An 18,803-nucleotide genomic window follows, 5' to 3' on the forward strand; every position below is an offset into this window, starting at 1 on the left:
CGGAGTCTCTCCCCACTCATTGATCCATCCTCCCCTTCCCCCCAGGCTACATGTAGCAGGAAGTCCTGGAGGCAGGAATAGAGAAAGTACCAATGCACCATAGAGAATAGACAGCAGCAGGGACGGAGCGTCGAGCTGCACAACGGACAGGAGTTCGCTTCCCGCCGCCATCTTGAAGCCGGGCAGGAAGCTCCCTCCCTCGGCTAGTTTCACAGCACACCCTCAGCTCTGTGACGTCAAAAGGGGCTGGAGTTTCACCGCCAATCATTTCACGCCAGCGGGAGGAGTAGGCGGTTTCCGGCTGCACGAGCCGCTCCGCAGAGTGTCGCGCTGCCCCTGCCCTCAGCTAAGATGGCGACTGCCCGCTCCGCCCCTCCCCAGCGCGGCGGGGGCGGTGCTGGGCCCGCCCCCTGCCTGGGTGGGTGGGGGTGTTGTGTGTGCGCCAGGCGCCCGCCCGCCCCGGCCGTGACTGACACTCGCACGCGCCCCGGGACGCAGCGAGCCCGGAGCCCCGTTCGCAGGGCACCGCCGACACACCGAGCTCGCGGCAGCAGCGCGATGAGGGCCAGGCGGGAGGTAGCGGCGGCGGCCCGCGACCCCGGCTCTGCCCTCCCGGCGCCCGCCGCCCCCCGGCTCGGAGCGGCGCTGCGGCTGCTGCTCGCGCTGCTCGCGCACACGGCCCGGGCCGAGCAGGAAGGTGAGAGGCGCCCCCGGGCTCCGCTGTTACCGTTTGGGGCCTGGCCGCAGAGCGGGGCCCCGATCCCGGCAGTCTGCGCCGGGCCCAGGCTGGGGAGGATCCCCGGGGCGGGGCGGTTGCTCGGGAACCCGCAGCGCTCGAGCCGGGGAAGCGGCTTCCCCCCGGCTCCGGGGCTGAAGGAGCCCCAGTGCCTGGGCCGCTGCCACCCTCGGCGGGCCCCTGTGCGGGGGGTGCCCCTTCGCAGCGCCTCGCTTCTCCTCCCGGCCGCGCTGTAGGGAGCCCAGCGCTGCCAGCTCACAGACGGGCTGGTCTCCCTGCCGCCCTTCCCCGACTGTCACTGCCGGTCTGACGCGCCCCGCCTCGGCCCGGGGTCAGGCCAGGGCCGGGGGGCTGGGTGGGTGAGAAGCAGGGGTCAGCGCCGGCCGTTGAGGTTTATCCGCAGGTTTTTCGGAAGGCAGTTGACATTGAGGTGAACTTGTGAATGGGCTTCACCTCGGGACTTTCTCAGTGGCAGGGGGAAGCTGGTGCTGCCTCGTAAAACACCTTCCCTTGCTGGCGCTTCCCCGTGCTTCAGTTCGAAGGCAGCAGCCCATTATGAGACTCTTTTGCATAGTCACCCCCCAAACTGCTCCGCTAAGAGATTGACATCCACCCCTCCCCCAGAACTTTTGACAGGCTGAACCTAGTCACTGTGTAGGTTAGAGAGTATTTTTTGCCTGAGTTTGGTGAAATTCAGAAAAGGACTTTTAAATTTGGTGTTTTGAAAACTCCACTACCACTCTTTTGTGTGGCTCATTTTATTTCTCATATGGGTTGACCTAAAATGCTAAGTTTGTTTTGTTGGAGTTGCTGAGATGTGCCTTCTGGTATTGCGGAGGGGCCTAATGGAATAGGTAAAAAGGTAGTGTCTAAAGAGCAACATTTAAATATCAGTGTTATTGTTTATAATATAAGCTGACATTGTGCTGACTTCAGGCTTAGATGCTGAAGCAGTTCCTGGATTAAACAAGAAGTGGAGGTGCACATACAAGGGATAGGGCAGAAATGTGTCCGAGCAGAAGTCCAGAAAGAGGGAGACTGATAGAGAACTGGGAAGTACAAACAGGTCAGGGGAAGCACAAACAGGTGGCCTAGAGCCATAGTTTTGAAGTGAGAGAGCAGCATAGGTGTTTCTGCTGGAGAAATGTGGGATGGGACTCCAGTGTCCTATACACAGAGATCAGAATACATTTATCTAGACTTCCATTTTCTAACCAAGGAATCAATTTTAATAATTACCTAGTAATTTGTTTTTGTAGATTTTAAGGTGGCAATGTTGATGTGGTATGATAGTGACAGAATCCTAGCAGAGAGCTGGTTGGGTCCCTTTATTATTCAATTCAAGACATTCTAGTATTTGGGTTTAAAAAAAAAAGTGTCAGGAATGTAACATTTGAGTGTGGGGAGTTCATAGACCCAAACAGTCAGAACTGTGGTGTCTTCTCAATCATTGGGGAGTTCAAATGTAGACCCTTCCAAAATGTGGTTATTTCCATGCCTTGTGTTTGGTTATAATAATTCTGGGGGATGTTCGCTTATATGTATCTAGTCAGCTCTTAATTGAAATAATCTCCAAATATGATGCCACTGATCTATGCCCTAGAGTTAGTGCCACCTTTAGACTGCTATTTTATGTTGACTCTTTAGGAGGGCTGATCACCTTCGTTCTTTGGGCAATTCCATATTGACATTTTCTGAGAAATAAATGCAATCTGAGACTCAAGACCAAAGTTTGAGCAGGTGCAACTGAGCTCTTTCAAGAAAGCAATATAACTGTGTCAGTAGTTAAATGTGCTTTTATCAGTATAACTTATGCCTGTAAATTTACCCCAACCATACTTCAGCCATCTCCATAGAGTGAATTTGACATCCATGCTCGAGAAGACTCCTTTTGTTGTTTGCTTTTTTGCATGCTGCCTGGATTGGAAGCCCTGGATAAAGTGAACAATGAACCTACCAAGAAAAACTCCTGGATACAGGACCTCTACCATATTTATGGGAAAAATCTATACTGCTACAAGCAGCCTTATACAGATATAAACTGTGTCTGTACTATAAGGCTGTACTGCTTTAACTAGGTCAATTTCTAAACAAAACTAATTATAGTGGTACAAAAACTGTGTAGCCCAGCCTTAAGGTGGATAGAAGTCCATATCCAGACTGAAATTGACTAATATTTGTCATTGTCATTGATGCCCATATGGTTCTGAAGAGCATCAGGGAGACTGTTCAGAATGCTGTTAATCTTTTTTATTTTTATTTTTTAATTGTTTGGGGAAGTAGCAGAGGGACTGGAATTGGTCAGCAGAGTGAGTAAGAAAATACTGAATTCACTCACCATTTGAAGGTTCTGTCATCAGCCATAAGGACAAAAAACTTAAATTTAACTACTCTTCTTTAAAAGCTTGCAGCTGTCTGTGGTTCAGGCTTTCCTTTCTTATTGTTATGAAGGCATCCTACTCTACTGCCAAATGGATTTTTCAAGATCATTTGATATCTTCCAGTTTTTTGGATACTAACCAGTCAAGGTCTAAAACTTGACATGGCATAGAAGTGGGTACTAGTCCTTGCTTTCAATATAAGTCTCTGGAATCAGTGCTTGATGGAAGTTTATCTAAGTCTGAGCCAGGCCACATTAAGGAAGAGTTTTAATGTTGCTTTTTAGCAGATGATCTGGAACTTCTGCCATTCAGCTTATTGACAGCATTTTCCTCACCTTCAGCTTGTACAATTGTTGTGTATTTGTTCTTAGTATTCAATATATAACTTTATACAAAACGCTGACACTGGAAAACAACTTTCCAGAATAATGCAGCATAAAATCCCTGCTTTGCAACTGGGCAACTGACTAATGGGCACCTGACTACTCAGTTAAGTTCCGATAGCCATCTTACCTGCCATTTCACAAGACTGGAGCAGAGAGAGCAGGACTATTAGGGTAACTTTAGTCCCTGATGATGTAACTCTTAAAGATGCTCTTTAGTGCTCATATTGGAACAACTTTTATTTAAACAAACCTAACAATTGACAAGTCAACATGAGCAAATAATACCTTTGCATGTTTGACTTACACTCTTTCAAAGTTCTTGATATTTATCTTTGAAAGATGGCAATTGAACATAAATGGTAGTTAAGATTACCATTAAAGATGGTCTGTACTGGAACCTAGAAAATCCTCTTCTGTTTTCAGCTCTGCAGAAGACTTCCTATGTGACATTGCGTTAGTCACTGTCTCTCTCCACTTTTGCTAACATCTAAAAAATGGGGAGAGTAATACTTCCTTATGTCACAGGAGTATCATAAACATAAATTCATTAATACTAGTGAGGTCCTCAGATTCTACAGTGATGAGTATCATAGAGAAAAAGCCTATACAATATTTAATATATTTTTTTAAAATTTTCATTCCTTATTTTGTTGTTTCTCGTACACTGCTTTCAAAATTAATGCAAGGCACAGTAAAATAAACTTATTTTAACACTAAAGTTGTGACCCTGATAGTCCAAAATATAATTTGATATAGCAACGTCAACGTTGAACTCAAAGGATGCTTATTCTATTATACTGAATTGGCACACCAAAATAATAAACAACATGAGGCAAAAAACTGTTAGTGAAGCAGAGTGGTACATTTTTATCCTGTCATTGAGAAACTGTAGATAACTGGAAAGCTAAGTGGTTTGTGCTACATCTTGCTGTTTTAATGTGTGATGAAAGATAAGATCTTTTTCAGCCAAAGAAGTTTGTCATTTCTATTTGTATCAATAAGAAAGGAGTAGTAAGTGGTTAGGTAGTGGTTGTCATTTATAGTTGCTAGTCCTGTTAATCCATATTCTTGGGTTGTTAGCCAAACTAAATATGGTAGACAGTGTAGTCATAAGAACAGCCACACTGTTTTCTGACAGTGGCCAATGCCATTCAAAGGGAATGAACAAAACAGGCAGTCATCAAGTGATCCATCCCTTGTCATCCATTCCCAGCTTCTGGCACAGTGGCTAAGGACACCATCCCTGCCCATCCTGGCTAATTGCTGTTGATGGACCTGTCTTCCATGAACTTAACTAGTTCTTTTTTTGGACCCTATTATAGTCTTGCCCTTCACAACATCCTCTGGCAAAAAGTTCCATAGGTTGACTGTGCGCTCTGTGAAGGAATACTTCCTTTTGTTTGTTTTAAACCTGCTGCCTATTAAGTTCATTTGGTGACCCTAGTTCTTGTGTTATGTGAAGGAGTAAATAACACTTCCTTATTTACTTTCTCCACACCAGTCATGATTTTACAGACCTCTATCATATCCCCTCTTAGTCATCTCTTTTCCAGGCTGAAAAGTCCCAGTCTTATTAATCTTTCTTCAGATGGAAGCTGTTCCATACCCCTAGTCATTTTTGTTGTCCTTTTCCATACCTTTTCCAATATCCAACATAGTCTAGTGGATAGGGAGTCAGGAGCCCTGGATTCTACCCCCAGCTGACCTGATGTGTAGCATTTGGAAAGTCATGTGGGTCATAGCCCACAAAAGCTTATGCTCTAATTAATTTGTTAGTCTTTAAGGTGCCACAAGACTCCTCATTGTTTTTTCTGACACAGCTATCCCTCTGAAACTTGTATATCTGTTTCTCCTCCCATCCTTTGTCTTCTCTATATAGGCCCCAGGCCTACAATTCTTTGCATGCAGGCGGACTGCTGGGCTCATGGAGCACCTTAAAGTCAACAAATTGCAGGTTCTGGGCCTTAGGCTGTAAGTTCTTCAGGGAGCTCTTTCATTGTTGTGTTTTGTATAGTGCCTAGCAAAGTAAGGCCCCAAACTGTGCTCAAGCCTGTAGGTGGTAGTGTAATACAGTTAATATATATTGATGTTTGAATCAACATGACTTCCAAATCAACAGTATTGTAGTATTTGAAATGCTTACTTTGAGCCATTTAGATATTTTAATTAAGGTATTGGCTGAATGCAGAACAATTTCATATAAAAATTAATGTTGGGCATCTATTGTACAACATGTTTGGCTAACTTTTAAAGTGCAGTTCTGCTTCAAAACATGACTTGGCTTTTGGTTCCATATTTGTGTTCTCTCAATGATTCCCAGATCAAATCCACTCAGTTTACAAGTATAAAGATTACATTTCCTACTATAAGCTCTGCAACTCAGTCTGGAATCTGAAAATGAAAGATGGGCTTTTGTGGGCTATGCATAGCAAACAGTGAAGGATCGGTGATGGTTGAAGTACAAGCCAGAACAGAATATAGCTCATTCACTTGCCTATTGCTCTGCAGGGCTAATGGGAGTAAACAGTAGTCAAAATGTTCTTTGTTGCTTTGTTCTTTCTTTGCTATTTGCCTGTATGCTCTCCCAACTGCCCTCCCCGTCCCCACCACTCATGCATGTACACCTCCGCCCTACTCATCTTGCTTCCCAGATTAAAGGGCCTGAGGCAGACACACCATGTAGAGCAGGGAAGCATGGGAAGAAGATAAAAATGAAAGTGAGAGAGAAAACTAATGCTGCTTAAAAACTATTATTTCTTTCATATACAAATTTGCCTCTCCCCTTCCTTTCAGTCCACACCACGTCTATTGGAGACATCTTCTCCAAATGTTTTTTTCCCTTTGTAAAATTGGATGACTTCCACTATAGCTTGTCATATCAGTGAGTCATGCAATTATATTTGTGATTAGTTAGTCACAGACTGAAGAGGTTAGAAATTGCTGATCTGAGATAGAGTGAAGAAATTATCTGGATACTTGATGGGCTGTATGTTCATCGGTTGCCTCAGTTTTTGGATCCTCAGTTTGACATCAGTGTAGCACATATTAAATGGATTAAAACTGGCTAATTGATAGATCTCAAATGGGGATGCTTCTAGTGAGGTTCTGCAGGGATCTGTTCTCGTTCCAAGGATATTAAATAGCACAGATTGGTGGGATGGAAAATAATAAAAACAGGTCAGTTCTACAGAATAATCTATATTGTTTGGTAAGCTGGATTTATCAAAATGCAAGGTTATACATATGTTCATAGACTAAGGCCAGCAGAAATCACTGTGTTCTTCAAATGCAGCAATAAATCTAAATGAATCTTAGCTAACTAAGGAATCTAACTGAGACAAAACCCCATTACTGGGATGTGCCAGTGGTGCAGCTTGGATAGTGGAATGAAATGCACTCCAGCAGGCACTGCTGTGAAACATTTGTGCCGCCTCCTGCCCCTCCCTGTACTTTTTCTGACCATATTGAATGCAAGGCCATAGAAGGGGGTGTGGCGCTCCACTTCCTCAGTTCTTTTCAGCTGTGGCTGCAGATGGACCAGGGACTTCTCCTGGCTGATCCACCCAGATCCAACCCCTTTGAAGACTGTACGTCAGTTAGATCCCTTAGCTGAGATTTGTTTAGATTTATTGCTTTTGTTTTAAGTTATTTATTTTAACATTTTATTAGTTCGTGTGGGCTCATGAATCATAGTGGCAGATCTGAAGGGGACGAGGCTTTTGACTCCCATACCATACCTAGTTTGCTTGGAGGCAGACTACTCTTTTTCACGGTGCACGATCTGCAGCACCTTCTTGCAAGCTCTTGGAGTGGTGCATCAAACCAAACTCCATGACTTGCTGCTTCAGGAGGCTATGCAAACCCTCCACCTCTGTAACTGCCAGTTCCATGAGTACTGTTGGGCTTGTATCAGCCCTTCACCTCCCAGGGAATAAAAAGCAGCCCAAGATCCCACCTGAAGGTAGTATCCTCCTATCATGGAGTGAAAACCAAACCTTGGTACCAAAGAATCCTAAAACATTCGATTTTTGATTCTAGACACAACGGAACCCCATATATGTCAGCCTTTGTTAGAATATCTTTACGAGTGTGCCCTTTCAGATATGACCGTTTTGGTTCAGAATAAGGGTAGGGCCTGTAAGCAAAACTATGCATTGTTTTGGGTCTCTGTCCTTTAGGATCAGTTCTGAAAACATCACTGGAACCTAGACTAAAAGTTACTGCCTCAGTTCAGGGAAAATCTCAAAGGAAGGGGTGTGCCCCTAATGTAGCAAGTATATCCGTTCCAGGTAATTTTGACTCCTTTGCGTGGTCAGCATCCACTATAATGGTAGTTGCCCAGGTACTGCTCAGATCTGCTGTTAGAGCCATTATCTAATTAGTGAACTGTATATCCCCTGGGCAGAGTGATAGGGCCACTTCCTGCTCCCACCTCCCCACTGGAAAAGAGACAGAAAATCAGAGAAGATTTAGATTTCCCCAGCCATATCACTTCCTTCCCCTAAAACACCTTACCAGCGAGGTTTGTCTCCCCCTTTTCAGTTTCAAGAATTCTAAGGCATTAGTTGTCCTTGTACTAACTGCCTTGGAACTGATATTGGATCTGCAATCTGGCAGTGAATCAGATCACGATAAATGGGTTAATATACTAGCTCAGCTCCCATCAACTGAGGTAAAAGTGAACCCAATAAATGTTACTGAGATGCTCCATGCAGCACACACACACACAAGATCATACCCTTAACCAAGTAGGTACTATGATTGGGATGTGATACTAAATATTAGCAGGCTTAGCAATTCCCTCCTTGGTACAGATCATCATCCTTACAGTGATCTAGCACCACCTATAGGTCAGGGAAAATCTCATATATCTGCTCAGTTTAGATTATCTGGGTATACTGAGCACTCCCTGATAGTAGTCCCAGATACACTCAGAGAGGAGGATCCGATGGGACTCATCTCATACCAGGACATGGATTTGAAGTCTAATGATCAACTGTCCCCCTGATGACAATGTCGGAGTCATTTCAGCATCTTCTTCATAGGAAGATGTCATTCAGTTTCACGAACTGTGGTCAGAATAGCTTCAACCTTAAAGAACACATCTGTGTCCATAGAAGGAAGTTCTAAGAGAATTCAGGGGAAAGGGATTCTTTGGAATCAGAAAGTATCTGCTCAGCTCCTTTATCAGAACTTTATCAGAAAGTTCAAATTGTGCATGCTGACTCTATCATTAATAATTCCCTCCCTACCCACTCAAGTTTGTTTTGAGCTTTCTGTTTAAAAAAGGATGCGTATTTCCACATCTCTCTGGCTTTCACATTGCAAATACCTTTGTTCCATTGTGGGGAGGAATGGGGAGGGAGGAAGATCACTATCAGTATAGAATCCTTCCATTTGACCTTTTTACCACCCCTTGTATATTTACAAAATACAGCACATCTAAGATAGGGTGTACATGTACACCCTAAGTTACATGAGACACACATTAAAGGATCATAAGAGAGCTGGTTCAGTGATACAACTTGCACCTGCTTCCATTTGGAGAAACTGGGACTTGGAATAAATTGGGGGGGGGGAATCACGCTTGCTTCCTACTCAAAGAATTCCCTTCATTGGGGAAGATCTGAATTCAAAAGCAGGCAGAGCCTTCCTACCAGAAGAAAGAATCCTGAAAATTCAGTTAGCTATACTCTGGCATCAAGGGTTCTTACCAGATAGTAATGTTCTTCTTCAGACTGGTGGGCCTCAGATCTCAGTTACACATACAAATCCCACCCATGCTTGTCTCAAGATGAGAGTTCTGCAGCAATACTTAGCAAAAGATGATCTCTAAAGCTCAGACAACATGTTCTCAAAGTTGACTCCCCCAAGAGAAGGGTCACAGTGTCCTGAGAGAGAGAGCATTCAATCTCCCTGTTTCATCTACAAGTATCACCTTCAGTGCCTCCAACTTTGAGAGGGGAGCCTATTTCAACAATTTACTAATTCATGGTCATCTGGACTATGTGGAGAAAAAGATACATAGCAATATTGAGGGCAATTTACTGGGCTCTCAAGGCTTTCCTTCCTCACTTGCAAGGCATAGTAGTCCAACTTGTTAGGTACAACACAACAGCAGTGTCCTATGTAAATAAGCAGAGGAGTTCATTCCCCTCAGCTGTGCAGAGAAGCTGTAGCACCATGGAACTGGTGTATCATCACACTTTACCACATAGTCCTACATTGGGTGGGTTGGGCAAAAACAACAACTTGGCAGGTCAACTGAGCAGGGGCAGAAGAGAACAGCATGAATGGTCTGTAAACACATCAACATGACATCTTTGCAAGTCTGAGTTATCTGTAAATAGATCTGTTTCCAGCAAAGCACAATGCCAAGTGCCCAAAGTTCTGTTTGAGAGCAGGAGAGCATTCCATTTAGGATGTGTTTCTACTCAACTGGTTTCCTCTCATCCAAAAAGTACTACAGACGATGTAGCAAGATACAGCCAATAATATGGTTATGACAATGGTTTCCAAACTTCCTTCATCTCTCCAGAGGAGTATATTTATTTAATGTATTACTTTAGCACCTAGGTGCCCCAGTCATAAACCAGGACCCTATTGTTCTAGGTGCTGTACAAACACAGGATGAAAAGACAGTCTTTTTGTTCTATCACCATGGACCTGTTGTCTCAGTAGACCAGCCAGATTTATCACTCCAACCTTCCATTCGGTACACCTGATAGCATGGGCCATAGGACCTCTCTAGATCTGTTAGTTCTTTTGCCGCGTCTTGATAGATATCCTGAAACAATCAACTCACAAGGGCTATGACTTCAAGTGGAAAAGGCTGACAGTTTGGGCATTCAATAACATAGTCCCAGCCTCAGCTCCAATCCAGCTCTGTTTGCTTTGCTTGAAACTTTCTGATATCTGCTTTACTATCTGTGAAAATTCATCTAGCTGTCATATGTGCTTACCACATACTCATTGATAACAGGATTGTATTTACTCATGGCAGAGTAAAGAGATTTATGAAAGGTCTAGTAAGCAGCTATCCTCCAGTCAAAGGTTCAGCCCCATCATGGGATCTTAATTTAGTGCTTACTCAATTTATGAAGCTGCCCTTTGAGCCTCTGAATGTTCACTGTTTGTCTATCAATCAAAATAGCATTTATAATAACGGTAGCATCTGGCAGGAGAGTAAGCGAATTGCATGCTGATGACTGATGTGACCTTCACAGTTTTCCACAAAGCCAAAGTTGTTCTCCATCCCCACCCTAAATTCTTGCCCAAAACAATAATTGATTTCTATCTCAACCAATCATTTATCTACCAATAGTCCTTCCCAAACTTTATGCAAACATCCACATACCAGATACTAAAAGCTTTCTACCTAAATAGAACCAAAGAGTTCTAAAAAGTCACTAAATCTTATGCGCAAAATAAAAGGCAGACCATTACTTCAGAAACTATCTAAGTGAGTTATGCTGTGCATTGAACAGAGCTACAAATTGGTCTCTGTTCCCTCTCCCTTTCCAGATAGGGATTAGAGCCCATTCCACAAGGGCAAAAATGGCCTCTGTGACATGCCTTAGGCATATTCCCATTGTGGAAATCTGCAGAGCTACAGCATGGAGTTCTAGCCGTGTGTTTACATAATGCTATGCACTAGACCTGGTCAGATGCTCTATTTAGAAGAGCATTACTTCTGTCATTGTTTATTTAGGACTCCTTGTCTCCACTTTCCTTGGATGACGGTACTGTTGATCAAACTGTCCCATGAGTGGGAATCTACAGAGGCCACTCGAATTAAAAATGAAGATTATTCACCTATAATTGGAGTTCTTTAAGATGGATGTTGCATATTCACACTTTCTGCCTACCTTCTCCTCTTCCTCAGAGTCCTAATTATAGTCTTGGATCTGAGAAGGTGGTGGTAGGAGCAGAGGTGACTGGAGTACCTTGCCTTCAGTGTTCAGGAACAGTGAAGGAAGGTGTAGGAGAGGGCGTGAGAGTGCTCCAGTGGGCACCGCTATAAAACATTCCAGTGCGTAAGCTCCATTGCAGGTGCATCCAATGAGTGGGAATGTGCGGAGGCCACTTGAAGAACTCCTGTTACAGTTGAATCACCTTCGTTTAAGCTAGCCTGACCACCTGCCTAACATAGTAGGCTGTTGAATTTTGCCAAGTGAAATGGCGTTGGTGAAACTATTACTGGATTACTGTGTCCAGTTTTGGTGTCAACACTTCAATTTTTTTTTTCAAATTGGAAAGAATTCAGAAAAGAGATAAAGAATGATTTTGAATTCTGAAAAAACTAGCTTTTTAGGGAGACTTAAGATAAATATACTTTATCTAAGACAGTTAAGTGATTTGAGCATGATCTAGAAGTACCTACCTAGAAAAGAGATTTCTGATAGAGGGCTCTTTAATTAACAAAGGCATAGGAAAATCCAATGACTGGAAACTGAAACTAGACAAATTCAGACTGGAAAAAAGGTGCGTGTTTTGACCCATGAGGTTAATTAATCATTGGAACAATTTAGTAAGGGATGCAGGGAATTCTGTCACTTGAAATCTTTAAATACAGATTAAAATTTCTAAAAGATGTGCTTTAGCTCAGACAGAAGTTATGGTCTTGATGCAGGAATTACATGGCCTTTGTTATGTTGGCGGTCAGAATGAATGATGAAGATAGGTCCTTCTCACTTTAAAGTTTTATTCTATAAAAGGGCCTGATTTTTCGGGAAGGTGCTGAACATCCACCTTTGAGAATCCATCTACTTTAAGGTTTCTCAGGCAGATGGATTCAATTTGAATTCTTTTCAGTTAAACACATTGCAATATTAGACTTCCAAATATATATTGTGCTCTTAACTAATGTTTATGGTTTGTTCTTTTTGAAAAGCCTATGATGATCTCTTCTTTTGTATGCTGCTTCTTGTTTTGCCCTTGTCTCTTTCACTTTTGCTGTTCTTGTACACCCTCATGCTTTCTCTTCTCTGATCTTATTACATGTTTCAGCCTGCCTCTTCCTGTTCATCTGTGCTCCCACGGTACAAGGTATTTAGTCACTTTGCTAAACAATATATAGGTAATATTAATGCAAGATTACTGACACTTTCCAAAAGGAAGGCTTTATTTCTGCTCTTTCCCTGACCATATACGTAAACTTTGCATTTGGTCAGATGTTGTCTTGGTACAATTTCTTTCCTGTCCTCCAGGCTAACAACACTTTCCAGTGACCTTTGTAGTATGGGAAGTGGAATAGAAGAACTTAAGCAGGAAGGATAGGTTTCACTCTTTCTTCTGATTAGTATCCTCTCTTGTTTATTTTTTAAATATAAACTATTATGCAACACTCCTCCCCGAAGTTATCAGTTTAAAAACTGCTGCTTCTGTTGCTTATCAAAGTGCAATCATTGCCCTTGTGAAAATGAATACAATTCTATTCTGAAAAATTACCATGAAAAAATATCAGAGGAGTAGCCGTGTTAGTCTGAATCTGTAAAAAGTAACAGAGGGTCCTGTGGCACATTTAAGACTAACAGAAGTATTGGGAGCATAAGCTTTCGTGGGTAAGAACCTCACTTCTTCAGATGCATGAAAAAATAGTAGCTTCTTACTCAGTTGTCCTGCTGCTTATGTGTCTGTTTCGTTTAGTGACAGAAAGCACCAGGTGATTGTGGGGCAGGAGTCAGGACGGTGAGCAGCATCTGAAGAATGCTGCTGTAGCTTGTAGCCAATTGCAGTCCTTTGTTGTTAGAAAGCTGCTACTGGTAATCCTAATTCTTTTAAAAGGTGTTAATATTGGGCGTCAGGGCAATGTTCATACCCTAGTATCTTGCTCTTCCTGCTCTCTGGCCCTCCCACACTGTGAAAAATCCTGTCTTTCTTCCCCTCTTCTTTAGAGTGAAGAAAATCCTGTGTCAGTGTTCTTAACGGTTGTGTTGTGTGGTGGGATATTGTGAGGTATCGTTGTAATTAGTCTGAATGGATACTTTTGAAGCAATTTGCTAGTTATGTTTGCATTGTGTTTGCACAGTTCACTTAATAGTTTCCTTAATCTCTGGTTAGAGTCACAGGATTGCAGCTTTAGGTGGTTAGTACTGGCACTAGTGGTGAGAATCCTCACATAAAGATAGGGTTACCATCCGTCCGTATTTCCCCGGACGTGTCCGGCTCTTGCGTCTTTAAATAGTCGTCCAGGAGGAATTGGTAACAAGGTTAAAAGGTCCGTGATTTTCCCCCCTCTCCTCCCTCCCTTCCATCAGAGTGTGGCGTGGCTGATTGGGCGGCTGGGCCTGATTGCGCCGCTCCCATTGGCCTCCAGCAGCCAAAGCCCTTCCCCTACTCCCCCCATGCTGCCTGCAGCCTGTAACCACACACACAGTTCCACCAGCAGCGTATTTTGCCTACACGTGGAGCCAGCAACTGACCGGCATGGGCATGGTAAGGGGAGTCCCGGGAGGCAGTCAGGGAGCAGGGGGAGGGTGGTGAATATGGGGTGGGGGGGGCGATGGGTTATATTCTTTTGTGGTGCTCGAGCTCCAGCAATATCCAGGGCCGGGGGCCCTGCTCCAGCAATATTTGGAGCTGGGTCTCTCCCCCCGGCCCTGCCTGGAGCGGGCCCCGGACTCCACCTGCCGCCCCGCCCCCCCTCACGGGTCCCCCCCGGCCCTGCCCGAAAGAAAGCAGTGCGCCCCTCTCCCCTGCCTGCTTGTGCTGCCCAAGTAGCACATTCCTACGCCTTCCCGGCAGCAACTGCTGTCTGCTGCTCCAGGGTCCTAGTGCCCCCCGTCCACTAATGGCAAGGCAGGCTGCCCTTCCACCCTAGCCCTGAGCCTCTCCAATGCCCCAAACCCCTCATCCCCAGCCCTTATCCCCCCGCACCCTAATCCTCTGCCCCAGCCCTGAGCCCCCTCCTGCATCATGAAACCCTCATCCTCAGACCCACAGCCCTCACCCCTGCATCCCCTCCTATCCCCAAACTCCCTCCCCCTTCCCACACACCCCCTCCTGCCCTCAAACTCCCTCCCAAAGCCTGCACCCCCTTCCTTTACACCACCTCCCACCCCCAAACTCCACCCCAGAGCCTGCACCCCTCACCCCCTCCTGCACACCCACCCTCTGCCCCAGCCCGGAGCCTGCACCCAGCACCCAAACTCGATCCCGGAGCCTGCACCCCTCTTGCACCCTAATCCCCAGCCCAGGACCTGCACCCCACTCCTCCTCCCTCCACCCAGCCCCCCTCCCAGAGCCTTAGGCAGGTGCGGGGGACGGGTTCTGGGCACCATCAAAATTTCTACAAACCTGCCACCCATAAGGGTCGGGGCAGTCAGGGGACAGGTAGGGTCCTAGGGGGACAGTTAGGATGGGGGGTTCTCAGGAGGGGGCAGTCAGGGGACAAGAAGCAGGGAGGGTTGGGGATTCTGAGGGGGGCAGTCAGGGGGTGGGAAGTGGGAGGGAGTGGATGGGGGCGGGGCTTCCCCCACCCCTGGTGTCCTCTTTTTTTTTTTTTTTTGATTGTGGAAATATGGTAACCCTACGTAAAGATAGAATTATTGTGGGTTGGTGGTTGGGTCTTCTGAGCCTGCAGAGGTTATGAGTAGATGGTAAAGAGCTTGGATTCCCAGGGAGATCCAATCTCTCACTGAGTAGCTTGTATGGAGCTGGAGGCTTTGGTTAGGCCTTGGATTGCTGCAGGCCTCAATTAGGTTGTCCAGAATTTGAGAATTGGGATGGGGGAGGGAGGAGTTAAGGTTGCTAACTTTCTAATCGCTGAAAACTGGACACCCTTGCCCCATCCCCTGCTCTGCCTCTTCCCCGGAATTTCCCACACACCCCCATCGCTCACTCTGCCCCCAAATCCCGGGACTCACCTGCTGCCTACAGAGCTGGGCTGGGAGGAGCTGATGTGGAGCTTGCCCGCCTGCCCAATTAGGACACTGCGGTCGGGCTCTGACTTAGAAAAGGAGCGAGGGGCTAGGGGCAATTGGGGCACAATGGGGAGGTCAGTCCCTGAAGCGAGGGGCCAGGAGGAATTGCGGGAAGGTCAGTCTCTGGAGTGAGGGGCTGGGGGGGGGCACTTGAGGCACAGGCTGAGGGGGTAGACATGATTTCCTTTCCCCCAGGCAGTGGTGGTTCTGGTACCTTCCTCTCCACCGGAGTCTGGAGCTTTATGTCTGGGAGCCAGTTCTCTCTGTCAGCAACTGAGTAGCTCCTCCAGGTAGTCTGGTGGCACCTTAAAAACTAACAGATTTATTTACCCATGAAAGCTTATCCTCCAGGTAGCAGTTGCTGCTCTTCCGTCTTGATGGGGAGGCTGATTGTAGTTACTTTGGTAACCAACTTTTAGTGTCTGGTCATCAGTACTGACTGGAGACTGCCAGATCCCCTTTTGGACTGGACTTTCTGGTCAAAAACCGGCCACCTGGCAACCCTAACTGGGGAGGATGGGGCAAAGGATAGGTTGGGAGTAACTCTGTTTCAACATTAGTTACAATCAGTTATAACTGTGCAAATGAAAACAATAGATTGTCAGAGGTATAACTGAAGGCCTAATTTAGGTTACTGAGCCTTACTACTTGTGGTGATGCATAAGAAGGAAAAAGCTAGAGCCCTGCGCAGATACAGAAGGTTACATCCACAGAGCTGCAGGGTTCTAGTGACAATGAGTGAGACCATCAGGGCCACAGCCAGCAACTGGGCCAGGAACCACAGCGGTTAAAGCAGCAGCATGTCGGGCTGCTGCTTGCAGGAGCCAGCGTCCAGCCTGGGCAGCTCCTCCGGTGTGGTTGTGCCGCCCCCAGCCCTGCCTACTGGGACAGGCACCAGGCTCACCAGCAGCTGTACCTAGTCACATACGACTCGCACACTCCCGGACAGGAGTCCCATCAATGTTGTGCATCGGCAGTAGGGGTAGTCTGTGCATTCGAACAAAATATCTTGTAAGCATGGGTAACCTTCAGTGAGAGCACTTAATCTCTTTCTACTAGTAGGCATACATAGTTCCTTGCAAACTCTTTTTTGCCCAGCACATCATGTTAGTGGAATTTCTTGCTCTCTTTGAAGAGAAACCTTGGTATGCTATTTTTAGCTCTTGAAACGTGACAGGTGCCCTAGGCTAGGGTCTGTTTGAACAGGGCCTGAGGCTGACTCACTTCCATTCCTCCAGGCTAGGTCAAAGTGCTCTTGTCCATCGCCTGTGTGAATCAGGAGTGTGTTGGCACCTTCTATTTATGGCTGGCTTTCAAAACCAGGACTTTACTAATTGAACTACTAAAGCAAACCCCGCTGCAAAGCTAAACTAAAAGTGGATGAGACAAGTGGATAAAATCCATGTCCAGCTACAGGAAAAATAAATCACGTAACAACTCCCGGAAAGCATTCACTGAAGTAAAGAGCTACTGTATAAAAAGGTTTCAGAATAGCAGCCGTGTTAGTCTGTATCCGCAAAAAGAACAGGAGAACTTGTGGCACCTTAGAGACTAACAAATTTATTTGAACATAAGCTTTCGTGGGCTACAGCATCCGAAGAAGTGGGCTGTAGCCCATGAAAGCTTATGTTCAAATAAATTTTAGTCTCTAGGGTGCCACAAGTACTCCTGTTCTTTTTGTATAAAAAGGAATAGCAAAAGGTGTCTGTCCTGCTCTGTCTCAATGTTTTTCTGTCTTGAGTTTTAAAACTAATATTTACAAATTGTGATAAGGCTAGCACAAAACAAACACATTGTTCTTAGTTATTCAACAAAAGTTACTTTGTTTCCAATTTAGCTTAATCTGTTTGCATGTGTGTATATATGTTTGTTTATTTGGTTGGTGCACTTTTAGTCTTGTATAAGATCTCTACTTCAGCTGTAGATGGTTTAACTGTCACTGAGTATTTTCCATGCGAGTGTTAGCCCTTTGCTGAGGGAGGGGGCGTTTAAGGTGATGGGGAAGTGAAAAGAGAAAATGAAAGTTTCTATGTGACATGAGTTTTTGGTCTCAGTCCAGTTCCCCGTGGATGTTTTGCAGGTGGTCTGTGCTTCTCTCTTAAATGTGTATTTATAACCTTGGCCCTGATGGTTCCATCTAGACTCCCTTTAGAGAAGATTTTATTTTATCTGTGCACAGACCCCTGCAAAGGAAAGGAAGAAAGCAGGTCATCTGGCTACACAATCAGCAAGAACAGGTAGTTTGAAAGGGACAGCTGGCTGGTCCTTTTCTGCCCCTAGGCACTATGTGAGGTGATGGGGTCTGTAGGGGAGGAGTGACGTTCTGAATTCTCAACCCAAAATATCATGTTTTAGGAGATGGATAGAAGTTCAGGATGGCTTTTGTGTTACTTGAATCAGTTGGTTCATCTCTAATGAGAGTTGGCCTTTTTTGAACAGCTTGCAGTAATCAGCTGCCTAATTTGTCTCTCTCTCTTGTGGCAGAACAAGCTTCCGTTCTCCAGTGAAACTGATGAAAAGTGGTTATTACTGAAAGCATACAACTTTCAACACTATTTTCTGTTATTCTTGGGATGTCTAAGATTTTTATGAAAAGTTGCACTGAGTGAGCATGGCAGTCATACATCCTATGTATAAGTTTCATGGCATGCTGTCCATTTCTCCCAAGTGCAAACTCCTATCTTGTTTTCCTACTCCTTCCCTATCACTGCATATATTAGCCATTTATTAAAACATATTGCTTTTCCCCCTCAAGTATTCCACATGCTGCTCAATTTCCTTCTCATAGGTTATCCATCATCCTATTAGTAATGTTCTGTTGGGTGGACTATGGACTATAACTTTGTCAGAAAATCTCAGTGTTTCATCTGAGCAAGACAAAGTGCACTTTGTGACTCATCTGAACCAAATAAGTTGTTTTTTAAAAAAATCTGTGGTGTCTTTTCGAATTGAGTGGTCTCAATTTTTATACGTAGTCTATTTCTTTGTGTCAGATACAGTCAAGGCTATAAAACTTACTCATCCAGTCCTAGTCTACTAACGTGTACGAATACATGTTGTGGTTCTTGATATAATGACAATCACATAGATATACAGTGAATGACATTATTGAGCATATTGTAATTGGTTCATGGTTATAATAAACTCGTAGTGAGCTTAGGCACAGAGTGGGTTGGAAAATTAAATTAAAAATTAATGTAGAGTACAAAAGATTATTTTTTTTTTTAAAAATCATTGACTTTTACCCATTTTGGTAAGTTAGGCATCACACTTCCAAAGTGACAAACAAATTTGAAGATAATTCAGAGAACAGATGGTAACAAGTTTCATAAATAAGACTCATAAGGGAAAGGTTTACAATTGGGAGCGTAGTCAT

General features: G+C 44.7%; 1 protein-coding gene across 2 annotated transcripts in view; it reads left to right on the forward strand.

The window, feature by feature from the left end:
• The first annotated feature begins 445 nt into the window (after positions 1-445).
• The window catches only part of TMEM131 (transmembrane protein 131), a 169,095-nt gene continuing 150,737 nt past the window's right edge, over positions 446-18,803 (forward strand). The window contains exon 1 of one of the 2 annotated variants that reach the window (XM_034757930.1): positions 446-697. In XM_034757930.1, the coding sequence (XP_034613821.1) occupies positions 559-697 (139 nt within the window). In that variant the 5' untranslated portion in view covers positions 446-558. The remainder of the gene's footprint in view (positions 698-18,803) is intronic. The other variant, XM_034757929.1, reaches the window with a different exon arrangement.

This window comes from Trachemys scripta, chromosome 1 (genome assembly GCF_013100865.1).
Source record: "Trachemys scripta elegans isolate TJP31775 chromosome 1, CAS_Tse_1.0, whole genome shotgun sequence".
In the NCBI taxonomy this organism is placed as follows: domain Eukaryota; kingdom Metazoa; phylum Chordata; order Testudines; family Emydidae; genus Trachemys; species Trachemys scripta.